Genomic DNA, 12,450 nt, shown 5'->3' on the forward strand with positions numbered 1-12,450 from the left:
TTCGGGTCAACATCGAGTGTGTGTGTGTGTGTGTGTGAGATTAGTGTGTTTTTGAGAGTCACAGAGTCCATGTTTCCCCCCCCAATGGTGCATTAGTGCCGGTACTCTGGGGTGGATGTAGGTCAAGTCATTATAACTGATGTGGCAAAAGCTCTGAGTGCTGCTATTTGAAAGCACATCAGCATTAAGTTAGCCGGCTAAAGCTGGGCACAGGCAAACACCAGTCTGCATTAGCGTGCTTCTCCTGCTCACACTCCGCTTAATCTGAAAAAATAAAAATAAAAAAAATCCTGCAGACACAGATGCTTTATGCCAATGACGTACGAGACTGCCGTCATACTTGGCCAAGGAAAATGATTAAAAAGCCCCTTCAGTCAGCTCAGCCAAAGCTCTGAGTGGCCGTTTCGTGCATGAATTATGACAGACTCACTAGGATTAAATCATCTACAGGAATGATTTTTATTTTATTCCTTTTTTTTTATAATATTTGCTTTTCAAAGAGTTTTTCACATGACCACCTAGGTTGTCAACATATACTTAGACTTTGAAATATAAATTGATATTTTATACTGAGTGAGCAGAAAACAAGCCCAAATCTAAGACTCTTTAAGGAAAATGTGACCTCGTCTCTGACTCCTGAGCTCTCTGTGCTTCTCTTTCTCATTCTTCTCGTTTTGCTTTTTGTTGCTCAACTGTGTATTTCAATAACGCGCATTCCCCACAAAAACAACAGTGACACGGCTGAGCGTCATCATCAGTAAACTCAATTGGAGGTATACAAATCTAGGGTGCACACACCAGTCCTATTTGCTCTACTTTCACCAAACACCAGTTTGTTTGTCTAGAAAGTTTGGTTCGGTTTGACCAGGCAAACTCTGGTCCACCTGCAAACCCAAATCTTGGTTCTCTGATGCCGTTCACTTCAACCGGATGTATTGCATATGTGGATGGCAGATGCACTGAATATCGTTCCAAAAGTAGAACAGACTCTATAGCGTAGGACATCATGGTTAAATACAACCTAAACAAATGTACGAGTCTAGCTCTAGCGGGAGAAATGCGGGACCAATGGACCAAAGACCATTGGTCTTTGGTCCATTGGTCTTTAGTCTTTGGTCCATTGGACCAAAGACCATTGGCCTTTTGCCAAAGACAAAAGAGAAACCTACAACCACTAAAATCCGACGCCACTCCATTTTTGTTTACATTATGTAAAGAAGGCAGTTGTGCTCAGTGTCTTCTTCAGAGGTTTTCATGTCGTTTCCTTTAGGGGTTTCTTGGTGGAGTGCCGCCACAGGCAAAAGGGAGAACCGTTTATTTGACGGTGTGAAAGGGAACCACACCAGCTGAAATTGTAACAAATGTTTCAACTTTAGTCCTGATAGAACCAAGTTTACTGTACTGTCTGGTTTTAAAACACCCTAAGAATCCACTTACAACTTGTATATTGCAGTTTTTCCCCTTTCTTGAGAGACATTCAGAGGCCCTGTCTAACATAATCTCCATTTAGATATACAACAGTCTCTGTGATTTATATCAGTTCAGCCTTTTAAACTAAAATGACACGAGCTGTGTCAAATGTTTTTACACCTTTTAATGTGTAAATTCAGTACTTTACCTGATTCTTCTTTGCCGTTTATATATATATATATATATATATAAATAATATTCTGGTCATTTGAGTAATATATTAGTATCCTTTATCTACATAGTCCACAAAGCAGAATCCCTAAAATGAGCTTCTGATTTGCTTTTTTAGGATCTAGACCAACTTAATTACAGCAACTTAAAATGATAAATCTAAATTTTGGGGACTAAAGTAAGGACTGAAGTATTCTACATTAAATGTTGATTGTCTATATGGTTTCTAAAAATAAATAAATGCCAGCAGTTTAGTGTTTTAGTGCATTTTAAAATCAAATAAATTTTGGTGCAACCTCTATTTTATGTTGTCTTGAGACCAAAAACAGTTGGGAAATTGTTGCTTTTTAGGTTTTTTTGAATGAGTGTCCAAAACCAAATACTGATGGGTGAAATGTTAAAATCAAGTTGTGATCAGATGAACCAAAGACAGGGCACATAATTGATAACCTTTTAGCCCAACATTTATGGGTTCAAACAGAGAGAGGAAGCCGGAGATCCCAGAAAAAACACCACGAAGAACAGAGAAATGCCTCGGTCAGAATTCGAAGAGCTTCCAGGTTAAAGATTGTGTAAGGGTCTCTTCCTATTAAAGGGCTGGTGAGATATTTATGTAATATTAAACATTTACAAAAGACTACTGGCAGGGTATATTTGAAGAAGCATACCTTGCCAGTACGTGCAGCTACACTGGTCGGCTAGAAGGGGGCAGAGTAAGGAGTAACACACTACAAACCACACACACACGTACACAGCTTTTCAATAGCCGTCTACGGCAGTGACCGCTGTGCAAGAAGGCGTTTGACGTACAAGGAAGTAGTTAAATCATGATGGAGCCAGAGGAGAATAAAAGTATAAAAGTATATGGATCTTATGATTAAATAAAACAGTTAAGCAGTTTTCAATGTTATCATTTCCCGGTAAGATCCTTTTACAGTTTGAACGACTCTACTCCGATTATTCCCTTGCTTCCACTCAAAAAAGTGTTTGTACTAAGTGACAGAAGCTGCCTTCACACTCCCACATCCACGATAAATAGACAGGCCGTGGTGGTATAACCAGCCTCTAATCACATCCATCCCCAATAACCTTATTGATTAGGAAGCAGCTGCTGATCCAGCTCCTTCTGAGACGCATTTCGCTCCATCTGACTGGCAGATCTATCAGTCCTCCATCCTCTCTTCCATTTTCTAAACTGCTTACTCTGGTTGGAGTCACTCAGGGCAAATGGATGGTGCTAGACACATACAGTATGTACACAAAGGCACGTGGAAAAATACCAGTTACAGCCCAGCTACACACCAGCTCTTACTCTGGCGAGGGCGGAAAGTCTGTACTTTAAATCTGATAAAACCCAAGACTCCCGGCGTTGCAAACCAAACTTTGTGTGACTGAGATAAAAACAAACGCAGGATTCGAGTTATTTAAAATATAAACTGTATAAACTAGCCATTGGGAATACACAAGGACCACTAAACATTTCTAACATCTCCAAAGTGTGCAATGTGTGTGTCTGAGGGTGAGGACAGGGAAACACTTACCTAGCATACGAATGTACAGCGCTGTCTGATCAGAGCTGTCATAGGAGATGGCCCCTCGTCTCTGCAAAGAGAGAGATGTAATCAACAGCAGTTCATGATAAAAAAAAAGATAATACTTTGCTTGTTTTCTCCATTAGAAATGACTTCATGACCCTTTTCAAACTGACTCGTATCAGCGTCACATTGTCTGCTGCTTTTTGAGATATTTTAGCCTACTTCGTGCTGTCAGACATGTTCTATTAAAGTGACTTCTAGCCTTGTGGCTAAGCGAAACTGCTTTATTACTGTTCATGGCATCATTTTAAAACTAATTAGTTTTTACATCAAAATTTTTAATGATTTGAAGTTATTTAAAATGAGGGAAAACACAGAATAAACGTAAAGCACTTTTTCAGAGAACGACACAGGCATCATTTTCAGATGAATGTACTTAGTATCTGCTCCGTTTGCTGCTAATCTGTGTGCAGATGAGCGTGCGCATACATCACTGCTACACTGATAAACATGTTCCTGCTTCGTATCACCAGCCTGATACGGCGCTGCTATCAGTCATGCAAAAAACACATGTGCAACGAGGAAATGCGCGCACACACACACAAACACACGTATAAATGCAACCACAAACAGGCGGTGTTGTACAAGAAAGTAATTATAAACACCGGTCCCAATTGGACCCCACCCAGGAGGCTTGGATTTACTTCCCTTTGAAAGCCCGTCAAAAAGCTCTGCTGCAAATGCACAGATGGTAACGTGTAGATTAAAAAGGGAATAAATAAATAACTCTTCCCTTTTCTGACGTCAACCGGTGACGCGAGATAGTCAGGAAAATTAGCCTCTGGCTACAATCTTGTGTATTTACATTTACATCGTTCCTCAGCACACAGGCCTTTCCTGTTTTAATATAAATGGCACTGAAATTAATAGTTAAATGCATCCAAGCTCGTTTACATTGAGTCAACGCTAATAACCAATAGGACATTAAATAGTTTTAATGATTTAAACATTGTAAATATCCATCGAATGTGACCAAATGTTAATTGTTAACTAAGATATATAAAAAGCTAGTCTAAATCTATCGTAGCTTTAGACTTTTTTAGCACATTTGTCCCAATCCTGTTCAAGGCCCTGATAATGTGTTGGCCACACAAAGTCAGGCAGTCAGTGTTAGCCAGGCAGCTATAGCGTTAGCCAACCCAACTATCATTTTTCCAATCTTTACCATGACACAGACCAGGAAAAAGACTGTAATAGTTGCTGCAACTTTCTTTCAGTGTACGCATGATCTGCTCTGCGTGCTGAGAGCTGAAATATTGCTCCAGGACTTATGGAGATGGGGTCAGGAAATCAGTCGCTAACATCTCTGCAGATCCCACACATCCTGGACACAAGTTGTTCAGACCTTTGCCTGAGAGTTGGTGCTGCTTGCAAAAAACAGTCCCAACACCTTACAGAGTGCTCGGCTAATCTGTGTTTACATGTGCAATATTCTAGCATGTCTTGGAAAAAACGACTGAATGAACGCAGTGAGCATATGAAACCAAAGTTAAATTCCCTGTTTTTGCACAAAAACAAAATGGATTCTGACAATTTAACAGCATTCAAAACAAAGCATTTCATTTTAGATGAATTACTGGACATGAAGTGAAATGCAATGCAAGCTACATTATCAACCAGACTTGATCAAAACAGAGTTTGCAGCGTTAGTCTTCTGCAAACTAATCCAGATGAAAATAAAGTCAGTGGGAGAAAGACATGAGTGAACTGACAACTGCAGAGCTCTGTGTGGCGAGTCTTATCTTTAGAAACAAGCAATTAAGACTGTACGGGTTTTAGGTGACAGTTTTCTTTACCTCACTAACCTCAATAGCAGCTTATTAAAGCTGAGATGCAGAAACTGCTGGTGTGATAAATTCTCTTTCGCTTTTAAAGAAAAAAAAAAACACACTGGCTACGTACAGAGCTATGGGGCGTTTTACCCTGAACACATAATAAAAATAACACAAAATGGTACATTTGCAAGCATGGAAATGGAAGCTTGTGTTCTACCTTTCTCAGTCTAATTTCATTTAGATTATTTAAAAAGATTTTTGTATTTTCTTCAAAACTACCAAGAGAAATGCTCATAATGGTGCAAAGTTTCTTTGTTAATTTGAAATGCTAACGTTTGAAATTGCTGTATTTTCTTAGTTAAACATTAAACAAATAAAAGAAACAGTTTTTAGGTCGTATCTCAGTTTTTAAAATGAACATTGAAACTGAATCTCATTGCCGCGCTTCACAACTAAAACTCCAGATTCGTTTGATTTTCTGTCAAGATAAAGAAATGTCAGTTCAACTAGAAATGCTGCATCCGTGTTGTGGACTTTATAAATGTGCAGGAAATGTTTGGATGATGCACGTCATTGCTTCATGCTAAAGTTATCCTCTTCATCTAGCAGCTTCAAAGCTACTGGGTGGCCAGTAAAAGTCATTAAACTTTTGGTTAGAGGTAATCTGCCTTCAGAATAGTTTTCTTGGCTCAAGTTGTTTCCAGCCTTGTATCAGAGTGGCTGCTTGTACTTGTTTACAAAAAAAATAGTAATGATAATAATAATGAGGCCTTCTGCTCTAAGAAGTTCAATAAGAGTCTGTTTTATAGCATCAATGACAGATGAACTGATAAAACCTCCCTCAAGTCTTCACAATAAAAGTTTTCACCACACATACTGTGCTCTGAACTTCATTTAAGCTGGCAGTGAGAGTTGTAATAATAATATTTATACTGAAGATAAACTGACAACTGGGAAGGATTTTTGCACGATAAACAGAAGATTTCCATCCCGATACATCCTTCTCTTGAAAAAGCAGAATTTTAATATCTTGTCGTTTCCCTTTTGAGCGAGCTAAAACTGCACGGCAAAGCCGTTTAAAATCTGTCCCCTTTTGTGCTGAATGCACTGTTATGTCTTTTCATGATGAACTAAAATTTGTGATTTAAAAAACTTGGATCTTACAGCCACATTTCCCAGCCTTACTCTTTATCTAAACCAGTATATAGAGCCAGCTGGTCCTTCCAGGCCAGAGGCATCTGCAGCAGGAGAGTCACAATCAGAGTGGGAGCCGTGGCTGGCTTCACTGCTCTAAATGTATATTTGCTCTGTCGACAACCAGCTGCTTGGAGCTGCACTGAGGTGTTGGCTCACCTCATTTTGCACTCTGCATACGCTGGCGCCCCTCCAGGCCGCCACTTTGCTCTTCTTTCTGGGGCGTCCCTTGCATACAGTTAAGAGGAATGACACGTTTAATGGATGGCTGAGTTAATGGATGTTTGAGTGAGCAACGAGAGTCCGGCTGGACACGCAGCTCTTAGAAAAGGTCTGCTAACTTCAAAGCAAAGTTAGCTTTGAACTTGTGTTTTTGCTAAAAGTAAAAGGAAAGTAACTTTTAAGAAAAAAAAAAAAAGCGATAAAACCCGACAGCACAGTGACATCTTGTTCATTCCGTCTGTTTACTATGATAATTTGAAGACAACTGTCTGGTCAAACCTCAAACACAGACAAACACAAATAATCCTGCTCGTATGCTCATGACTTCATATCCTTGGGCTTAACCGTGGATCCACTTCACACACACACACACACACACACACCTAACAGCGCCTGTCCGATGAGCTCATGACAGCCGCCAATCCAAAGCTAATATTTTACCAGCTAGCAAACACCTCGAGTCAGGGTGTGCAAAGCTGTATTTTAGTGTCAACAAGACTCTGTATTTACACACAGTGCAAGTGTTTAGTTTTGGCATTATATATTGTGTGCATGTATGCATGGATTCGTGTGCGCATGAATGCAAGACGGCGGTAAACGTAAAGTGTGGGAACGACACGATGCAGTCTCCGGGGATTGGAGTCGAGAACGGCCTGTGTGGAAAACCAAAGGTTTTCGTCAGAATTTGAACGGAAACAAAAAATCTAAACAATGGGTATGGGCAGTCACGGTGTTGCGAACAGATTTATGTCCTGAACAAACAGAAAAGTTTAGGTTTACTGTCAAAGTGGCAGAAAGCAGACACCCCTTTCTTTCACCCGCCCATCACGCTGTCTGGGTTCAGCAGGAAATAGTGCTGATTTGTAGGAGCGGCACATTAGAGCGGAAGGTTTCATGTTGGTCAGCTAAAGACAAAGGAAACTTCTTCACAGCTCCTATTTGGGGCCCACTGCTGTGCACATTTCAGCTGAAATGATGCAGATATCGCATACGCGTGCAATGCATGACATGTTTACACCGAGTGCAGCAACAGGCACATTTAACGAGGAGGACAATGTGTTCCGAGTCATCAGAATCACGAATAATTTAAATGTTTTACATTCGAAAGTTTTGTTGGCGTCTTTAAAATGAATTTTTTATTTAAATGAAGCAGTAGTAGTGACACATTTGTAGGGCTGCAGCCAACCTCAGCCTTAAACTATGATTGTGAAGCAAAGAGTTTGTAGTAGATTCAGTAAAACTTCCATTTCCGTGATCTGTACATTTTTGATTACATCTCATGATTGAAGAGAACGTACCCAGCAAAGATCAGAGGTTTGAAGAGTTTTTTTTTCAAAAGAAATTTACACTTTACACAGCTAGTACCTGGAAAAGCCATCCATTGCCAACATCAGATATGTAATGTTTTCACTACGAAGCAACTAGAATGTTTTCATTTCATAACCGCTTTCTCTTAAAGCACAGTCTTCTTCCTCAGGCTTGTTGCCTTAGGAGGAAATATGGGTGCTACAGTACATATATCTCGGCGTTTGATCAGTGACGCTAACCGGAGTGTCACAGCACAGCTAATCTGCCGGCTGATCACAGGCTGAAAAACAAAAACGGATAGGGGCTTTCTGTTAACTTATATTTCACCACAACCTTTGTTAGTCAATTAGCCACAGGAGCAAACAAAGACAGGGCTCGACTCACTGAAGAAATGGAAACGTAAAAATATCCGGTGTTTTTAGCACTGGTTCTATTACACTTGGTTGGATTAAGGAGATCATCGGAGAAAGAGTCAAGAGATAGACCAGCAGAGAGCAACACAAAACAAATGTGGCAGGCAAAATATGTGGATGCTGTTGCGGTTTTTAAGAATAAAGTCACAAGAAAGCACGAAAGATGTAGGAAGCCATTTTGAAACAAAAGTGTTTTCTACAGAGTGATAATTAAAGGTGCAGCGCAATTTAATGACAGTTTTCTAAATGCATTACATCTAAAGATGCTAAAAAAAAAGTTTTACTACTGAATACTATAAAAGAAAAAAAACAAACTTAGTCAGCTGGAGTTGGAGTAGGTAAGACTAGGTGGAAAACTGGAATTTAAACAAGAGAAATTAGTAAAAATATCATATCATTTTAGTAATATTAACATTTTCAGGGACTCCAACCAGAATTCAAACATGGATCAGACAGAAATCCGCAGAGCGAGCTAAGGATAACACTCATTCATACGTGCAGAAAGCTAAACAAATACAAAGAGCTACATCACTGCTTTTATATCCCAAATAATGAACGTGTAGTATAAAAGGTAAAACTGATGTTTAACTACACACCAGATATTTCAAAACTGTAACTTCAAACACTGAAGCCTCGTTGTTATAAAATAACCACCAGGAAATCAGCGCATCTGTTTATTTGAAACGAGTGTGAGCGTTCACAGACAACACGGGAAAACAAAAGACTAAATAGTTACCGATCTGCATTTAATACTTCCCGTTGCGGTCGTCGGGTTCAGCATTTTTGATACGTCAAACCTCCCGGGTACATTTATTATGTAGTTAAATTAGCTGACTGGACCGCTTTTTTTATGTCGTTTTGACAAATGGCATCAAATGCCGACTCTGACCTAAAGAAATGCAAAGCTTTTCTAAAGTGTAAAAGTATTTATGTGCAATCAAATGACTCATGTACACAGTTTATGAATGCCAAATTAAAACTGATTGTTTGAAATTTGCACTAAAGCTGTGTCTCCAGATTACCTAGTTCACCTTTGTGGACAAAGTGCTTTAACAAACGTCATGTGATCTGATCACAGGTCTGGTTTCCTTTTTCTCCACTTTCCCTAAGAATTTCAGTGAAACCACAAATCTCCGCAGCTGCAGAGTTCAAAACAGCTCGTAATATCAACAATGTTCTCATGTGAGCAGAAGACTGAATTCAGGCCGGACCTGCACGAACATGCAGCTGTGGGAGCTGAAATGGGTCCTGCGTACATCCATCTGTAAGCAGGAAAAATAACGCCAGCTCCTGCTTTTGAGTGCATTTTCCCTTGCAGCCCTCGGCGTTCTCCGCGTTTGATTCGTCTGGCCCCCAGAGTTGCACTTAGCTGGTGTTCACCCCGCAGCACTTTGAACACAAACTAAACAACGCTTTGTTTGGAGTGTGCTGCGAGCGTAACAGTCTACTCATTGTGCTCTGCAATTCCATGTAAGCTCGTTTACATACGTCTACGCTCCTTATCTCGGCTTAGTCCAACAGCCTGAGGTCAGAACGCTCAGGTTTCTGAGGTCAGGACCTAGTGTCAAAAATTCCTGATAGAGTAAGCAGCCCGGGGCTTCGGTGTCTGTCATTTTCTGACTCCTATAGTCCCAGAGATAGTAGAGGAGAAAAAAAAAAAAAGGCACAAAAGGTTCATGTATATGAACTCAAATTGACCTTACAGGCATTTGGTGAGATTTTAACAGTTTTATTTCAGAAAGAGAAAAAAAAAAAAACACTGGAGGGGGTTTAAACTAAAACGAAGACAAAAAAAACGTGTAGCTTAGCTTTGTGTTTGATCTCCTGTTTCAGTCCACCGCCTTTCAAATGATATCAGAGCCATACAGCTTCCTTGTATCAAAGATGGGTGTAAAACCTGCTTTTATGGCGTTATCACACTTTAAACATGGGGTGTAACCGAGGGTGGAATGGCTACAGACAGCCAGCGGAGGCTAAGCAAATGAGCCCCAGAACTAACCTCATAAACCGACATATCACAAACAAAGGAAAAACACACACACACACACACACACACACATGCAACTACCCCCTCTGAGATAAAAGCAACAGACTCGATGCCGTTTCATGAACTAAACGTTTCCTTCCGAGTTATGACCCGGCGCAGAACTTTGCTGTGTGGGACAGCACATTCCAGCAACCGAGTGCTAAGCCATAAACACGGGCAGACTTGGAGAGACGGTGTGTGACTCCATCTGTGTGCGTGAGCTTCAGCAGCTACATGCACAAGAAGTCCTCCACGGAGTCTACCTGGTGGAGGAGTGGCTTAAGAGCGCCGCGATCAGCCTGACACACTTCAGCTGCTGTGAATTTTAAGAGCAGGCTGCTGGATTGATGAAGGGGGGAACTGACCCTCGATATCTCAGCAAACTAAGTGACAATCAGCACGACAAAGCTGCACACTCGTAAGGCAACTTATATATATTTTTTTTTACTGGCAGGGAAAGTGCCATAAAATAATTCAGACCTCTTTATACTTTACACAGAGTGCTCCAACTGCTCTTTGTGTACCTGGGCTTTTAGCATTGCTGTATGAAACGAGCAGAGTAACGAGGCGGTGCTTCAGATTCTCTCCGGCCGTCTAACACTGTGCAGGAATTTCATTCATTTAAATGCCATCCCCCGACTCCAATTGCCTCTCGGGGTCAACTAACTGCCCCCTCTTTTTTTTACCTTCAGGGCAAACAAAACCGTAGGTGAAAGCTGCAACAATAAAACCTACGATCAACAACACATTGTCCGTCTTCCTTCTTTGGATCCAATGTTTCAAGTATATGTTTGCAGATACCGGAGAAATATGGGTAATATTTACATTTGTGCCATTTTATTTTATAAAAAATAAATCAAGCCTGAATGCAGCTGCTGTTTTGACAAATGAACAACCTTGCTGCATTGCAATACAGTTTCTTGTTGATTTTACCAAAACATCTGCATGCCCCCCTAAAAAAAAAAAACTTTCACAATACATATACACTTTACTAGTAGCATTCCACAACCCTCTAATGGCTGCTGTTTGTGCACTTTTCCACCACATTTTCTTTCCTTCCACCAAACTTTTCATTTATTTGCGCTCTGAATAGCAAGCCTATTAAGCCTTGTGGAGGACGGGTCAGCAGTGTGTTCCATTATCGTATAAAGCACATTTCATTTTTGTTTTAAAAATATTTTCTTAGTTAAATTTTTGTGGAAGAGTGAATTTTGAGTTTACATCAGTAAAAAAAAACAAAAAAAAAAACACTTGAAATGTATCACTGTGTGTGCATTTAATCTGTAAAGGTTTGCTTTTATGAACCGAACTACTGAAATAAAACAAATTTTCAATTATATCTTAATTTAACGCATATTTTTGTGCATCAATTATGTGGCTACAAGCAATTTTATTATAATGTGTCTCACTGGAGCTACTTGTGTAAAGTTGTTGCTTTTACTCAAGAATTGTGAAACATTTTCTAAGTCACATGTTAATGCTTCAGCTATTTAAGAAAATTATATTTTATCAGTGTGGACTAGATTAAGAATCAAATCTAAAAGTGGCATGCACCTTTTGATACATTGTGATAAGTGCAAGTTATTTTTAGAGCCAATGACAAAAGGGATGTAAAAACAAAATTGAGGGTTAAAAATCAAACCAATAGTTTTTTAAAAAGCTACAAAAACTTTAAAGATGTGCATTACACATTAGTCAGCCTGAGTAGTTCTTGTGTGTCTGAAAGTGTGTCAATGTGTAAAACCACTTTTTCATGGTTGATTGCACTCGACGTTGCAGCACAAAAACATCGCGGTCACGTGACATCAGTCACCCCCCCCCCCTTCCTCACAGACAGAGATGAACGTGATGCGAATCATAAAAAGTGTCTCGGTGAAAACAGGATGTTGTCCATTTACCACAAAATAAACATTCTGAAAAGCCCTCCAGGTCATTTCTGCAAAGCTGGTTTAAAACCTATGTTTTGGTGCAGCGGGGGTTAAAAGTTTGCGAAAGATTGTGAAATGCCCGGCTCAGAGTCTGAGCAGCTCCTCTAGCATTCTTACCACATCCTGAAACGACGTCAATCTGACGGCAGTTTGAATCAACAAAGTAACTCCCAGAAGAAGAAACCGCTGCCTCGTGTTCCCTTATCAAATCTGTGCAGAGACGAATCTACGCTGCGTGGAACAAACACACCCATCTCTTACCCTCATGCACAAGCTTATCGTCTCCCTAAGCATCTCATATTTGAAGGGGGTTATCTGCAATCAGATGACAAAACAATCTTGACGGCC

At 40.0% G+C, this 12,450-nt stretch overlaps 1 protein-coding gene across 5 annotated transcripts in view; it reads right to left on the reverse strand.

Annotated features, from left to right (window-relative positions):
- Positions 1 to 12,450, reverse strand: part of pde7a (phosphodiesterase 7A) — a 30,365-nt gene that overhangs the window by 10,898 nt on the left and 7,017 nt on the right. For all 5 annotated transcript variants that reach the window (XM_008396260.3, XM_008396259.3, XM_008396258.3 and 2 more), the window contains exon 2: positions 3,183 to 3,243. In XM_008396260.3, coding sequence (XP_008394482.1) covers positions 3,183 to 3,243 — 61 coding nt within the window. The remainder of the gene's footprint in view (positions 1 to 3,182; positions 3,244 to 12,450) is intronic.

This window comes from Poecilia reticulata, chromosome 20 (assembly GCF_904066995.2).
Source record: "Poecilia reticulata chromosome 20, P_reticulata-male-v2, whole genome shotgun sequence".
Taxonomy (NCBI): Eukaryota; Metazoa; Chordata; class Actinopteri; order Cyprinodontiformes; family Poeciliidae; genus Poecilia; species Poecilia reticulata.